This window comes from Molossus molossus, unplaced genomic scaffold, assembly GCF_014108415.1.
Source record: "Molossus molossus isolate mMolMol1 unplaced genomic scaffold, mMolMol1.p scaffold_m16_p_14, whole genome shotgun sequence".
NCBI classification, from domain to species: domain Eukaryota; kingdom Metazoa; phylum Chordata; class Mammalia; order Chiroptera; family Molossidae; genus Molossus; species Molossus molossus.
Genome location: NW_023425349.1, coordinates 50,358,692 through 50,372,268, shown reverse-complemented (window position 1 = coordinate 50,372,268; position 13,577 = coordinate 50,358,692). Strand labels below are relative to the sequence as shown.

The following is a 13,577-nucleotide window of genomic DNA, read 5'->3' as shown; positions in this document are numbered from 1 at the left end:
CAGCTAGCATTGCTCCTTCTGGTGGTGGCAGGGTAGATGGACTTCTTACATGGCAGCCGGCTTCTGTCAAAGTGAGGATTCCAAGAAAAAGTATTCGAAGAGGCCCATGCAGACACGATAGGGCTTTTTATGGCTTAGTCTCAGAAATCCAAGAATGTCAAATCCTTATTTTCAACTAATCAAGCTACTAAGAGCAGCCCAGATTCGAAAGGAGGGAAGAGAAGCACAAATACATAGAGGGAATATATTAATGTGATTACCTTGGAGACAAGCAACTCCACCAAGTGATGCTGTTCAGATGAGACGCTGTAAAGCATGGATCTTTCCATATTGAAGCATAAAGATCCTCAGCTTTTTTTTTTAAATCCTCACCCGAGGACATTTTTACATTTTTCTTCAGATAGAGCATACATGCCCTTAGTGGGAACCGAACCCGGGACTCTCCGGTCCCCAGGCGGCATGCTAACCAAACCGGCCAGGGCTCCTCAGCTTTTTCTAAACATTAAATTCCCTCTTTTAACAGCTGATTATAATGAGAATCACAGATTTCCTGAAAAGTGATAGTCTAACCACTAACAAATATTTTCAAAATGTTATTACTTGTTCGAAGCATAGAATCTGTAAATGTTTTCTTTTTGTTCAGTGGCCTATTTACATGTATTCAGCACCCAGTTTGTACCAGGTATTTCTTTTAGACCTTGGTCACCTGGCTGGAACCCTTTTTCCTGGACACTATCATCATACCTTGTCTCTACAAAATGCTATATGTAAAAGACATCTGTAAAATGTGCGCACGCTTGGGTCAACCCGTAATGTGCCCAGATTGTCACATGTAAAAACAGTGGGGTATTTCTTTGGTGCCCTCATCTCACTTTGGGGTCTGTTTGGAGAGGAAAAGCAGCAACAGCACCTTCCAGAAACTAAATAACAGAGAAATCTGACTTTCTAAAATTTGGTTTCACTCAACCTCATTCTTGATCTACCTCCGTCTGGGCCCTCATCATATCTTACTGAGATGGCACCAACTGACCACTAATTGGTTTATTCTTCATCTTCCTCTAATCCATTCCCCACAGTGTTGATCAAATGATGCTTCTACAAAGCCAACATGATTCTATCACATCCTTCTTAAAACCCTGCCGTAGCATCCCATCACTAGCAATATAACACATCAACTCTTGATATTTCTGGAGTCTGTACATTTTAAGGAAAGCACTAATCTGAGAATTCTGCTGAGGAATTTGAACTTCAGGATAAAGGAATGATACAACTTCTGAGCAAACATTTTACAGATGAAGACTCCGAAGCCTACAGAGGTCAACTAACGTACTAAAGATTTTATTATAGCTCAAAGCATCACGGCAGGCTCTAGAAGACAAGAGAAGCAGGGAGGAAGAATCTCTGGTCATAAATTTTGTGAACCTAAATATATAGGTTCAACTTGGTGTAGTAATGCATCGTTAGTGATTTGTTGTTTAATTGACTGGATATGAGTGGAGATGTCTTCTGTTTTGTTCCTGAAACAGGATGTTATAGGTCTTATGTGTGAGCAGACTGACTCATTGGTTTCAACTTCCGCAGAGTTACTCCCCTAGCTTATCAGACGCACAAAGTTCCTTTTAATTCATCAAAAGGCAAATATTTTGTTCAACAATGAGAAGTCCTAAGAGCAACTCGGGGTAAATGATGCTTCAAGTTAAACTCATGCTTAACTGTAACTGACTAGTGTTGATGGTTTTCAGAGAGCACTAGTGGGATAGAAAGTTGGGGACGATGTGACTGGGACACAAGTAACCAATGGATGGGATTGGGTGAGTACACTGGTTTGCCCAACTTTTTACTGAGGTTCACCTTCAGATACGAATGGCCTTTATCCGCTAAGGCCCGTGAGAGGCGGTACCTCTGATATTGCTTTAGTATCTGGCCTAGAGAAGGTGTTCACCTGGGGTTTTCCTGAGTCTCCCATCCAGCAGTCCCTGGTAGTTAGGACGATCTTAGAGAAGCTGCCTATGACTGGCCAGAATGCACACTTTGATGCTACAATCTGTTCAATAAATATAATTTACCATTACTCGTAGGGTAAATGTTTCTTATTTGTTCACTTTCTTTTGCTTTACTTTTTTTTTAACCTACTCCAGAATCTCAAGGTAGGCATGGTCAAACAGAAACACAGATACACTTAGGAGAGGACCTAGCGGGAGGGTGGTTTAGTGGGGTTGAGGGTGGTAAGAAAGGCACTTAGTGAGCAGCTTTGTGCTCTACATTTATTTATTTTTTTTGTACCTGCCCCTAGAGGGAACCGAACCCAGGACTCTCTGGTCTGCAGGTTGACATTCCAACTGCTGAGCCAAACCAGCCAGGGCATGTGCTCTACATTTTATAAGTGGCATTGCATAAAGACGCATTGATCTAAGAAAATCCTAACTAGGTTCTAACTCCTTGGCTGCAGGGACTGTATGTGATGTTACTATGTATTCTCTTCTCTCAGAGCTCATCCAGGTGCTGATGAGAGGCTTTTCCACTACCTCCTTACCTTGATCCCCCACCACTCCCTGTATCGCCTTCTAAAATATTAAGCAACATGTTTATTATGTTTATGACTTATTCTCTATAGAATCTTGTTAAAATGTGAGCTTCACAACAGCAGGAATTTTTGTCTGTTTGGTTCACAGGTGTGCTTTGGCCAGTGCCCAGAACAGTGCCTGGAACCACAGTAGGTGTTAAAAATAAACCAACATTGTTTGAATGACTGAATATACCATGTTGGCTGAATAATAAAAAAAAGCAATTAAAAATAAAGGGAAAAAGAAAATCTGTCAAGGGTTCTCAGTTTTGCAGAACACAAATGCAGAAATGCTGGAGATGAGCAATCCTATATGGTAGCCTTAGTCACAGGGCAATTTAAACTTAAATTTTTTTTTACAATGAAATGTAAAATTCAATTAGTAGCCCCTCTAGCCACAATTCAGGTGCTCAGTGCTTAGCTGATTGGACAGCAGAGATATAGAACATGTCCATCGCCACAGAAAGATCTCTTGGAGAGCACTGTTCTTGAGGTAGACACGGCTGCCAAACTTCACATGAGGCCAGAACTAGCAGGAAACTTAGGTGACAAATCCTGATTGGTGTCTCTGCAATTTCTCTTCTTTCCTTTGCCTTTGGTTATGAATGTGCCCCGGAGTAGAAATTGAAGTGTTGCCAAAGGATGTAGGGACTGCCATGTGGTCAGGCTTTTCTGCTGCCAAAATTGTAAGGAAGTCACATCCTCAGAGTTCATTCCAAATTAGATTTCTTCAGGGACTATTGCACAGAGCCAGGCAAAAGGAATAGTCAAGCTTTTCATTGTTTAAGGCCCTAAACTATAGGGTCTATAGAAAGGACAGAATCAGAGCTGACGGAGGTGTGTGGGCTCCTCGGGCAGGCAAAAACACTGGCACCTCTTCAACTGACATGCTTCAAGAGTTGGTCTGACACTCATCTAGAGGAGAAGTCTTTTAGGCAGATAACGTTCTTGGGACTATCTATAAGATTTTGTCTTCATTTTAGAATAAGAGTGGACATCCATGGCATGTTAACTGCAAAGTTCTTTGTTTGCATATTATTAATCTATCACAGTAATCTTTCCTCTGAGCCCAAACGTGGTCTCAGAATCATTCTCAATACATCATGCCAGGAAGCCAGTATCAGTTGATTATTGTTGACACTCAAGATGAAAATGATTTGTCATCCCTGCACTAGAGGTAATAAAATCTCAAAGATACTATCAAATGGTGAAAACCAAGGAGAACATAGGGTTAAAGAACTCCACTTTTTAGGTCTGTCTCTAAGACACTCAACTGTGGCTCTCACGAATTTAGGGATTTGCTGCTTACTCAAGACCTTTAGGGGTCACTGTGCATGGATGAGCACTTGATTTGCATTGAATATCCCAGAAAACACAATTCCCGTGTCTATGAACTCTAGGGCAGTTGTCCAACAATTAGGGCAATAAAGAAAAGACTTTGTTAAAACTGAATGGAGACTTTTTTAGACAACATCAGTCCAGAATTGAGTTGACCTTGGAATGCTACTTTAATGCATCTTCAGTGTTTCTTTGGTTGAAGAAGTTTTATAGCAGGTGATCACTATTATATTTAGTTTTCATAAATCCCATGGTCCATAAACAGCATGTAAGAATTGCACAAGAAATCTGGAGGAAACCCATTAAGTGCATTGCAAACATCAGTTATTATTCCTGATACCACTGGGTGAGATGTGAATCTACTCTGTTTCTGGCAGCTGCAGATTCTAATGTCAGCCAGGTTGATTCAGAATTCATTTCCTCTGTGGTAGAGGCATTAAATACCAGGGCATTTTATTTATTACCTGTGCCTCACTCAGATACGTTTTAAATGTGTTTGTGGATTTTAAAGCCCTCACAACTTCTCTCATGAAAAAGAGGCTGTGTCACGGAACTTCAGAAAAAACTTCCTTCCTACCAATGAAGTGGGTCAAGAAATGAATATGTTGTATTGCATATTTCAAAGTTGCTAAGAGAGTAGATCTTAAAAGCTCTTTACAAAAACATTTTTTTTGTAACAACATAAGGTGAAGGATGTTACTAAATTTATGACAATCATTTTTCAATGTACACAAATATTCAATCATTATGTTGCATACCTGAAGCTAATGGAATATGTCAAACAAACCTCAATTAAAAAATGAAAAAAATAAAATAAAAAATAAGAAAAAATGTATAGGTACATATCACGTGAAGGCAGAGATGCAGATGGCGGCCTTTTGTGCTTGGAGAGCAGTGTAGGGACCGTCTGGTTGGGTTGCTGGGTGAACACGAAGTTCATTTAGTTGGCTCTGGAGAGAGGCTGGGGCCAGAATGCAGAGTCTTGAGTCCAAGCAAAGAAACGTGGACCTGACCTGTAAAAGAATGGTCTTCAACTGTTCTACAAAGAAGCCCCTGGAATTTGAGAGTAGCTCCAGAGAGGTCTCGTAGCTGCCTTAGTCGGTGAGGCCCAGGCAGAGAGAGGGAGGCTCTAGGCCAGAGATTCTCCAAGTATGGTCCCTGGACCAACGGCCCAGCATCTCCGTCTCCTGGGTACTTGTTTGAAATGCAAATCATGTGGCCTTAATCAGATTACTGTATTAGAAAATCCGAAATGGGTCTCAGTGATGTGATATTTTTTGTTAATCCTCACCCGAGAATATGTTCACTGAATTTTTTAGATAGAAGGGAAGAGAGAGAGAGAGAGAGAGAGAGAGAGAGAGAGAGAGAGAGAGGAAAACATCGATGTGAGAGAGAAACTTGATCGGTTGCCTCCCATAAAAGTCCCAACCAAGAACTGAACCTGCAATCTTTTGGTGTGCGGATGATGCTCCAACCAACTGAGCCACACCAGCCAGTGCTCAGCAATATGATTTTTAATAAGCACTCTGGGAAATTCTGACGCAAGATAAAAATGGAGAACCAGTGGTCTAGGCCTTGCACTCCAGCTCCAGCAGAATAAACCCTTATCTTGTCTGTTTTATATACTGCACTTCTATGTGGGGTTTTACTTGAGAAGGGGTTCAGGGACTTGAAAAAAGTGAAAATCAGTACTACAGGGTGGGACACTGGGCCTCTTAAATGGTTGTCCATTGAAATTGCAAAGCCAAAGGAAAGTTGGGGTGGAATCTTCTGGTGATGAACTTACTGGCCCTAATGACTATCAATGGCCTCTCAAATAGCAGAGAGAACCATCACTTACAACCAACTACCACCAGTTCACTTTTAAATACCTTTCCTTTTCTCATCTTTTGTTCTTTTTTTTTTTTTTTTTTTTTAACTGGTCATAGATTTTGAACCACTCAGAAATTAATTTTCAAAAGAAATAAGAAAATAATCCAAATGCCTTTAAGAAATCCATGTAAATAAAAATACGAATAGAGAAGCATACTAGTTAGATCAGAATGAGTATTTCTGTGGTACAGTTTTCTTTTCAAAGGAGGAATTTTCAAGTCTGACAGATGTTTGGAAGCGAGAACAGCTGTAATAAAGAAAGAAAGAAGGTGATTTCATGCTAATTAAACTTTTCAAGTCAACTGGGTTCTAAAGACAAAATCTGGCAGCGGGTACAAAGTACTTGTGGTAACAACATGTTGACTTGTGTGAGGAGAATGCCCACGAGGTACAGAGAGTGAGGAAGCTATTTCCGAGAACACCAGAGACGCGTAATAAGAAATCCAATGCATATAAATTTTAAAAGAATTTCTGAAGATGTGGTCCATGGACCACTCTCCTATGAATCTCCCAAGGTGTTGGTTTCAACGCATTTTCTTGCACCCCAGCTCAGGTACACTGAATCCAGATATTTAGGGGATTTATGTCTCACTTTTGAGGTGATTTTCAGACAAGCTCAAGTGTTATAAGCACATGCTGATTTTGAAAGTTTTCTGTATAACAAGCAGCCGAAAGTTACCAAAGCAAATCTCAGAGAAACATAAGAGATATCCTTGAAATCTCCACCTGGTCTCTATGGGCTACCTAAAAGCTGTGGGCAGTGGTTCCCTGTAAAGAATTTTATTCTCATAGTCAGTTATTCATCTCATTGTTTTTCTGATGTTTGCTGTTTATGGCCACATTTTCCTAACTCAGCTGAGCAATGCTAAAGTAAATGTAGTCACTGCAGAGACCCAACTGGTTAATTCAGGTCAATACAACCTTTTTCTTCACATAGTACTTTGCCCCATGAACTCTAGATAGTTTTTGTAAAGTCAATGCTTCATTCTCCCCCTGTTCACACACGTGGAGGGATCAAGTATCGAATATCGAACTGGAAGACAAAAGTATTTATTTTATTTTGTATTTTCCTGGATCAATGACGCTACTCTAGCTTTGTGGATACAATAACACAGTTACCTATACAACTACATCTTTATATAATCCACAGAGGAAAAAAATTGCAATGATCACTCTGTAAACTTTTATCGTCGACTCTAACCTACACCCTTTTCTGCCTTCTTGGAATTCAGTAAGTAACATCCAATTGAAAATTATTTGTTATTATATTAGTTCAAATGGGATTATAAATCTCAAGGGAAGGCGTAGTTCTTACCTAAAACCAGCATTCAAAAAACTACCTGGTGATTGATTGATTTGAAAAGTCTTGTTATTAGTCTCATCTTTAACTTTTCACTCAAATTTTAAACATTCACACACGTATGCATATATCCATATATAAACATATGCATTTATATATATTTAATTACATATAATTAAATTAATGTTATCTGATTAAATTTACCAATTAAACTTATTTCCATTGAATTTGAGTATATATAATTTGATTTAGTAATATATATACACACATACAAACACACATCACCACACAAAACACCACCACACTGCAGAACATGACACCTTTACCAACTTTCCCTCAATCTTATGCAGACTGATTCTTTTTTCTGTATTGCGTTTTATAAGGAAAAAAACACCTATTAGCTTTTTCTTGGTCATTCATGTGGACTCTTAGTTTAGATCCAGTTTTTGATGGAAAAGTGGAGGAGCAATAGAGTCATTATACTGCCATTTTGTGGATCATTAATATACGTGGTTCAATTGAATAGATTCTCGTGAGGATGCTGAACTCAGGTGCTTTGTCCTCTGTGCTTTTGTAATACTTTTTATATTTATCATAGCACATGTCCTTCTAGTTATCTGTATTCATGTCAGTGTCTTAATCTCCACTAAAAAGTCCCCAACAGGGCTATGTCCTGCTCATCAGTTCCGTGATTAGAGTAAGCTCTCAATAAATGTTAACTGGGAAAACAGCTAACAAAAACAAAACTTTCATAAATAAAGCCACCAGTATTCTTTGCCTGTACAAGATGCTTCCAATGTTCCTTACTTTCCACTGAGAAAGTTAAAAACCAGAATCAAGTTTGGATATGCCTTCTTATAGAAAATTCTAGAAAAGAGACAGGTAAGATGAAATTGACAGAAATGACAATGGACACTTAAAGTCAGCATGCTTGATATTTGTTTCCTTCTTTCTCACTTGACATTCCAATCATGTCTAACTCTTGCTGGAATACAAACCTTTGCTACCAATTACTTTGTTTCGGCAGGTCTTATAGAGACAAATGATAGGGCTGTGGCATCTTTCAGCTTTAGATAGAAACACAAATCTCTTGAGGAGCAGAAGCAAACATTAGTGCCCATGGCAGAGGATGCTATGTCCTAGGGAATGCTCCATCTGAGTTTCTAAAATGACAATTTTTTTCTCCTGTCTGTGGTCATTTTGGTCTGTATTTGGAGAGAAACAAGCTCTTGTCACACCTCTGCTGGGATGCAGTTTGATAATTTGAAGCCAATGCAACATAGTTTCCCCTTTTCATCTCCACTTTGTGTTTCATTTATACCTTTACCTCAGCTAATCCCAAAATGTTGGGGCCCATATTAAGTTCCTTCAATCAGGAAAATTAGATTTTGGGGGGAATATATTATCTATCCCTTAGTCTCAAGAGCAAGCCATTGCTTTTTTTTTTTTCTTCACGATGAATACAAATTGCACTGGCACATAACAAGGTGATAAGCTAAAAATGATTTCATCCACTAAAAAGAAAGGATAATTGTATAATATGATAGAGGTGCTAAATATTGCTACTGTGATAATCATATTACAATATAAAAATGTATCAAATGAACGCATTCTACACCTTACATTTACACAACATTATATGTCAGATATATTCAATTAAAGCAAAAGCATTAACAGTCTTTTGGTGTTTGCCCCATTGATAACTTTCTCAAAGTTATGAATAGATTACTTAAAAGCTGTAAGTTATTCTAATACTGCAAATTCTACTTCTTGTCCTGGGATGTTTAAAAATGATTATTTTGGAACAAACATGCCAAAGTAAACATAAGTATGAATAATAAAGTCTGGATGAATGAGGGGCATCATCTCAGAACACACATTCATTCAGACGCCTTTTCATACGGACATTTTTCATCTGTGCCATCCATGCTCACTGACTGATGAATCTCCCTGTAATCTCAGACTTAGGTTGACAGTTACCAGGCAAAGCCACATCTAACTTCGGTTTTAGCCACCTGAAACCTGAAAGGTCTTCCTGACTGGGTGTCTTGCTTAGTCAAACAGCATAAAGTGAAATCCCAGAATTAAAAAATGTAGGTAATTGAATGTAATGTTCACAGTGTTTAATAATTTATGATTCAGGAATAAAATTTGATATTTCTCAAGCAATGAACTTAATCAGGGAAAGTGACTTGTGACTCATTCTAAACTCTGACAAGTGGGAGGTAGAAAATCCAGTGCAACAATAAGGAATAAGCAGTTTGACCATTTCTTTCAGGTAGAGTATGCCACAGAGCAGAGATGGGGAGAAAAAGACAAAAATAAAATTAAGAATTTAATTGTAACGGTCTCCCCTTTTATCCAAACCCATTTATCTTGTGATAGATCAATTGTGCCTTTTTCTACCTCAAATAATTTTATCTACCAAAGTTAATTCGTTTTGCCAGTTATAATTTGCTTCTAAAGCAGTTCCCTTTCAAATTCATATTCTTGGAAGGTGGTTCATAACAGGGAAATTAAAGGTAAGATATCAAACCTACAAAGGTTAAAATGGAGATGTAAAGATTTTATCCACTCCTTTAAGATGATAAAATGACAAGCTAAATAGCTGAATATACACATTTATAGTTCTTGGGCCTGTATTATTTAACAACCTATAAATGAAGTTTAAACATTTTAAATTAGCTTTCATTGATTTTTGGAGAGAGAGGAAGAGAGAGGAGAGAGAGATAGAAACATCGATGAGAGAGACATATTGATTGGCTGCCTCCTGCACACCCCACACTGGGGATCGAGCCTGCAATCCAGGCATGCGCCCTGACTCAGAATCAAACCAGCTACCTCTTGGTCCATGGGTCGATGCTCAACCACTGAGCCACACAGGCTGGGCAAGGTTTAAAATTTTAATCATACTTAAATTTCCAAAGTAAATGAAAAGTAAAAATTATGATTTCAAATCTCAATTTAAGCTTTATAAACAGGGTGTATATGTTTCCCATTGTCAATTCTACATGTATGATCATCGATATTTATGTAGGTTTATGTAAATAAACAGTTATGCATTTATATGTCCCAAACTCTGTTGGACTTTGTTAGAAATCAAAGAAGAAATCCTTCTTGATGAATGAAGTCTAGGTGGGCCAATTCTTTTTATAGCGTAAAGAAAGCACACTACTGAAAAACCACGTTCTTTGGAAATAATTTTTTAAATTGGCTGCACATGTGTGGCTAGACAATTTCATTGCGAGCTAAAGAAAGATGATTAACTCTGGCAGTTATTCAGAGGACACACAGAAACATTCCACATTCATTGTATCATGATGCGTTTGCCATTGCTTTCCTCCAGTGGCAAGAACATGCTTTTAACCGCAACACTTTCTACATGTTTCTTTAAAATCTTAAAGTTTTCGTTTTAAATAATCCCCAACATACAAGGTTATATCTTAATCCTTTATCTCCACACTAGTTATGTGCATGACTTCATGTTCTTTGATGATCAGTCATGGTTCATATGTTTGTATAGATCCCATATAGATTGTACTCTTGCATATTTTGACCCTAGAATAATGAGAACTAAAGCTACACTTTAGTTTTAAAACTAAAGCTGATCATTAAAGTTAAAGGAGCATGATTTTTCTGACTCAATTTTCAGGTTGGGGTATAATGGTCTGGGTGAGGTAAGGAAAAGAATCCACGTGATGTAGGGTTGATCAGCTTGGATACTGGTTTAGAGCCAGGAATGCACTGATTGTATCTTTTTGGAATACACATAATAATAAAAAAATTAAGAGATTATAGTACAAAGAGGCAGCTGAAGGCAATTTAAGCACTTACATTTTTAAAACGAGAGTATCAAGGGAGTACCTCTATTTGAGAAGCAGTAAGGCACACATAAAAGAACACGTTTCAGTAGATTTTTATAATACACCACAAAGATCCTGACCTGAGATCGTGGACTGTGTGACCTTGGCAAAACACCTAGTTTCTCTGTGTATCTGTTTTCTAGGTTAAATAATATGGAGTCCCACCCAGCTCTAACATGTGTAGCATTTCTCTGTTACTAAAACAGAATCAGGAAGGGCAACTTACCAAATATTTTAACATTTTCAAGGTACACAACCCAAAATAATGACAAAAACAGACATTAGGTCCATTGTGTATAGACCTAGTAAACCTGAAATGCTGAGACGAACAGCTTACTTTTTCAGTCGTTTTCTGAAAAGAAACACACATTCCGAATGCAAACTTGTATCTATTTTATAGATATACAATAAAGTAATTACAAGCGCTAGGAAGCAAAAAATAAGCCCCAAATAAAAACTGTATACATTCTTTAGTTATTTCAGAAAAAGGAACACATTATTATATTCAAATCAGCGAGAACTATGCCTAAATTTTTAATAAAAGGAAAGCACAGTTGAGGATTTTGAACTCTTGTTGGTAACAGGCATGGAAGCATTTGGGCAGATGCCCCCCCCTTCCCCTTCTAAATCTCCTTAGCTATAAAGTGGACCAATATTTACTAGCAAAGAAAAAGATAAAAGTAAGTTTATTAAATTTCCCAGGAAGCAAACTTCAGCTTTGTGCTTACAAAAATTAGCTTAAAAATGTGTGTGTATGTGTGTGTGTGTGTGTGTGTGTGTGTGTGTGTGTGTGTATCTCAATGTCAAAAGCTTTAACGAGGCCTGAAGTCTCTGTCACTGCAGCGCTGAGCTGGAGCTCCCGTGCCTTCCATTACTTTCACAAACGCAGGTTCATAGATTTACCAGGGAAGGGTGCTGATTCAGTGACTACCCGGAGGGCTGGCCTGCTGGCAGAGCCCAGGAAAGGATGGGCAGAGACAAGATGGCATTGAGCTGCAATGCTGAATCTCCCTATTTTAAGGCGGGCTGGGTGAGGGGGAAGTCCTGAAGCAGGCCAGCCGACCTGCCACTTTTATTATGATCATCACAAATTCGCCTACTTGCTAGATTTACTGCGAGCTCTTTGGGGGTAGAGAGTGTGCTGTTCTTCGCCACCTGGCAGCACAGGGCACACAGTAAGCGCACACTGTAGATTTATAAAAGGAATGAATAAAAGACCTCCATCTGCCTTGGGGCCTCCTTCCCCCCTTATTTCATGGGTTAGGAGAACTGAGAAGGCTGGGAAGTTCCTTACTGGAAACTTCAATGGCTCCTTTGCGTTTTCCTCCTCCCACTTATTCACACCGGGAAATGAATTACTTTGATCTTACCCTCTGTGAGTGTCTGATCTCACAGTTCACTGCCTGGGACCTCCCCTCGCAGGAGAGCAAGGGCTGGGGCTGTGCACTGCTGAGAGCGTCTGGTGTGTGTGGGGGCGGGGCTGACAGACCAGGGCAGGACAGGGGGATTCAAGAGGAGTTATACAGGGCCAGAGTGGTTACCTTTACCGAGATTCCACATTGCAATTTTAGAGGAAGCTGACAGCACAGGCTGCAGGGTGTTTTTGTAAACATTTAGCACCTGGAAACACGCAGCAGCTTAGTGATGCTGGTGTCCTGTGGCCAAGCCTGGAAGCTGCACTCCCAGCTTCTCCCAAGTGACTCACTTGCACTGTATGGTCCAGATTAGCTGTGCTAATGAAGGAAAGAGAAAGGCCTCTCTGGCCCCTTTCTTCCCCTTGTCCTCTGTGTCATCCGTGGTCTTGCGTCGCTTTCAGAGTTTCCTGCTGCACAGGACACCTAGAATACGTTCCCCGCTCCTCCCCACCAGCCTGCCATGCCAAACGTCTTAATCAACTACTACCCCCTCTTCCAAGCTTGGAACACAGGCTTTGCACACATAGCTCCCCTTGGGGCCTGGCAAATTACCTACCCGCCTTCTTCTGAATATTTATGCCCAAATGCCAGGATGTCGGACGCCCGTCCACTCCCATCACAGACAACAACCGGCACGGGCGGGGTGTCTCGAAGGTACTCCAAGACAATGGAGATCACATTGGGTCCTCCTTCCACAATGAGCGCCACCACCGGCACGCCTTGTCCGATTCCTGCATTAAAAAAGGAAAAGAAAAGGAAAAAAGGGAAAAGAACACAAAGCCAGCAAACCAAAGAAACAAACAAAAAAAAAGAGAAACAAAAAGCACAAACTAAAATTACTGAGCACAGGGGGAGGTAACAACATATGAGGGGATAAAATATTGAGCGAAAATTTACAGAAAACCCTTTAACCAGCAAGTCTATTTGGCTTGGCCTTTCCCAACACCCCCAGGATGCGGGGGTCAGTTATGGCCTGGATTACCATACTCTACAGGCGAGGGCACAGGGGAAGTGGAGAGAAGGGAATTGATTAGTCGATGGAGCACTGGGCCAGCAGCCAAAGATGGAAAAATAAAGGTGATCTTAAGCAAATCTTGTATGAATTCAGTGGTTCAGTGTCTTATATGAAAAACGAGAAGTTGAAAAATGGCAGCTTCCTGAAGTCATCAGAGTGATAAGGAAATGCCTAAATGGTTCATTTTATTAAAGACTATGAAAATCAGCAG

General features: G+C 39.6%; 1 protein-coding gene across 8 annotated transcripts in view; it reads right to left on the bottom strand.

Annotated features, from left to right (window-relative positions):
- The window catches only part of TRPM3 (transient receptor potential cation channel subfamily M member 3), a 497,295-nt gene that overhangs the window by 160,531 nt on the left and 323,187 nt on the right, over positions 1 to 13,577 (bottom strand). For 7 of the 8 annotated variants that reach the window (XM_036262128.1, XM_036262132.1, XM_036262129.1 and 4 more), the window contains one exon: positions 12,908 to 13,082. In XM_036262128.1, the coding sequence (XP_036118021.1) occupies positions 12,908 to 13,082 (175 nt within the window). Of the gene's footprint in view, positions 1 to 11,722; positions 13,083 to 13,577 lie in introns of those variants that run through there. The other variant, XM_036262135.1, reaches the window with a different exon arrangement.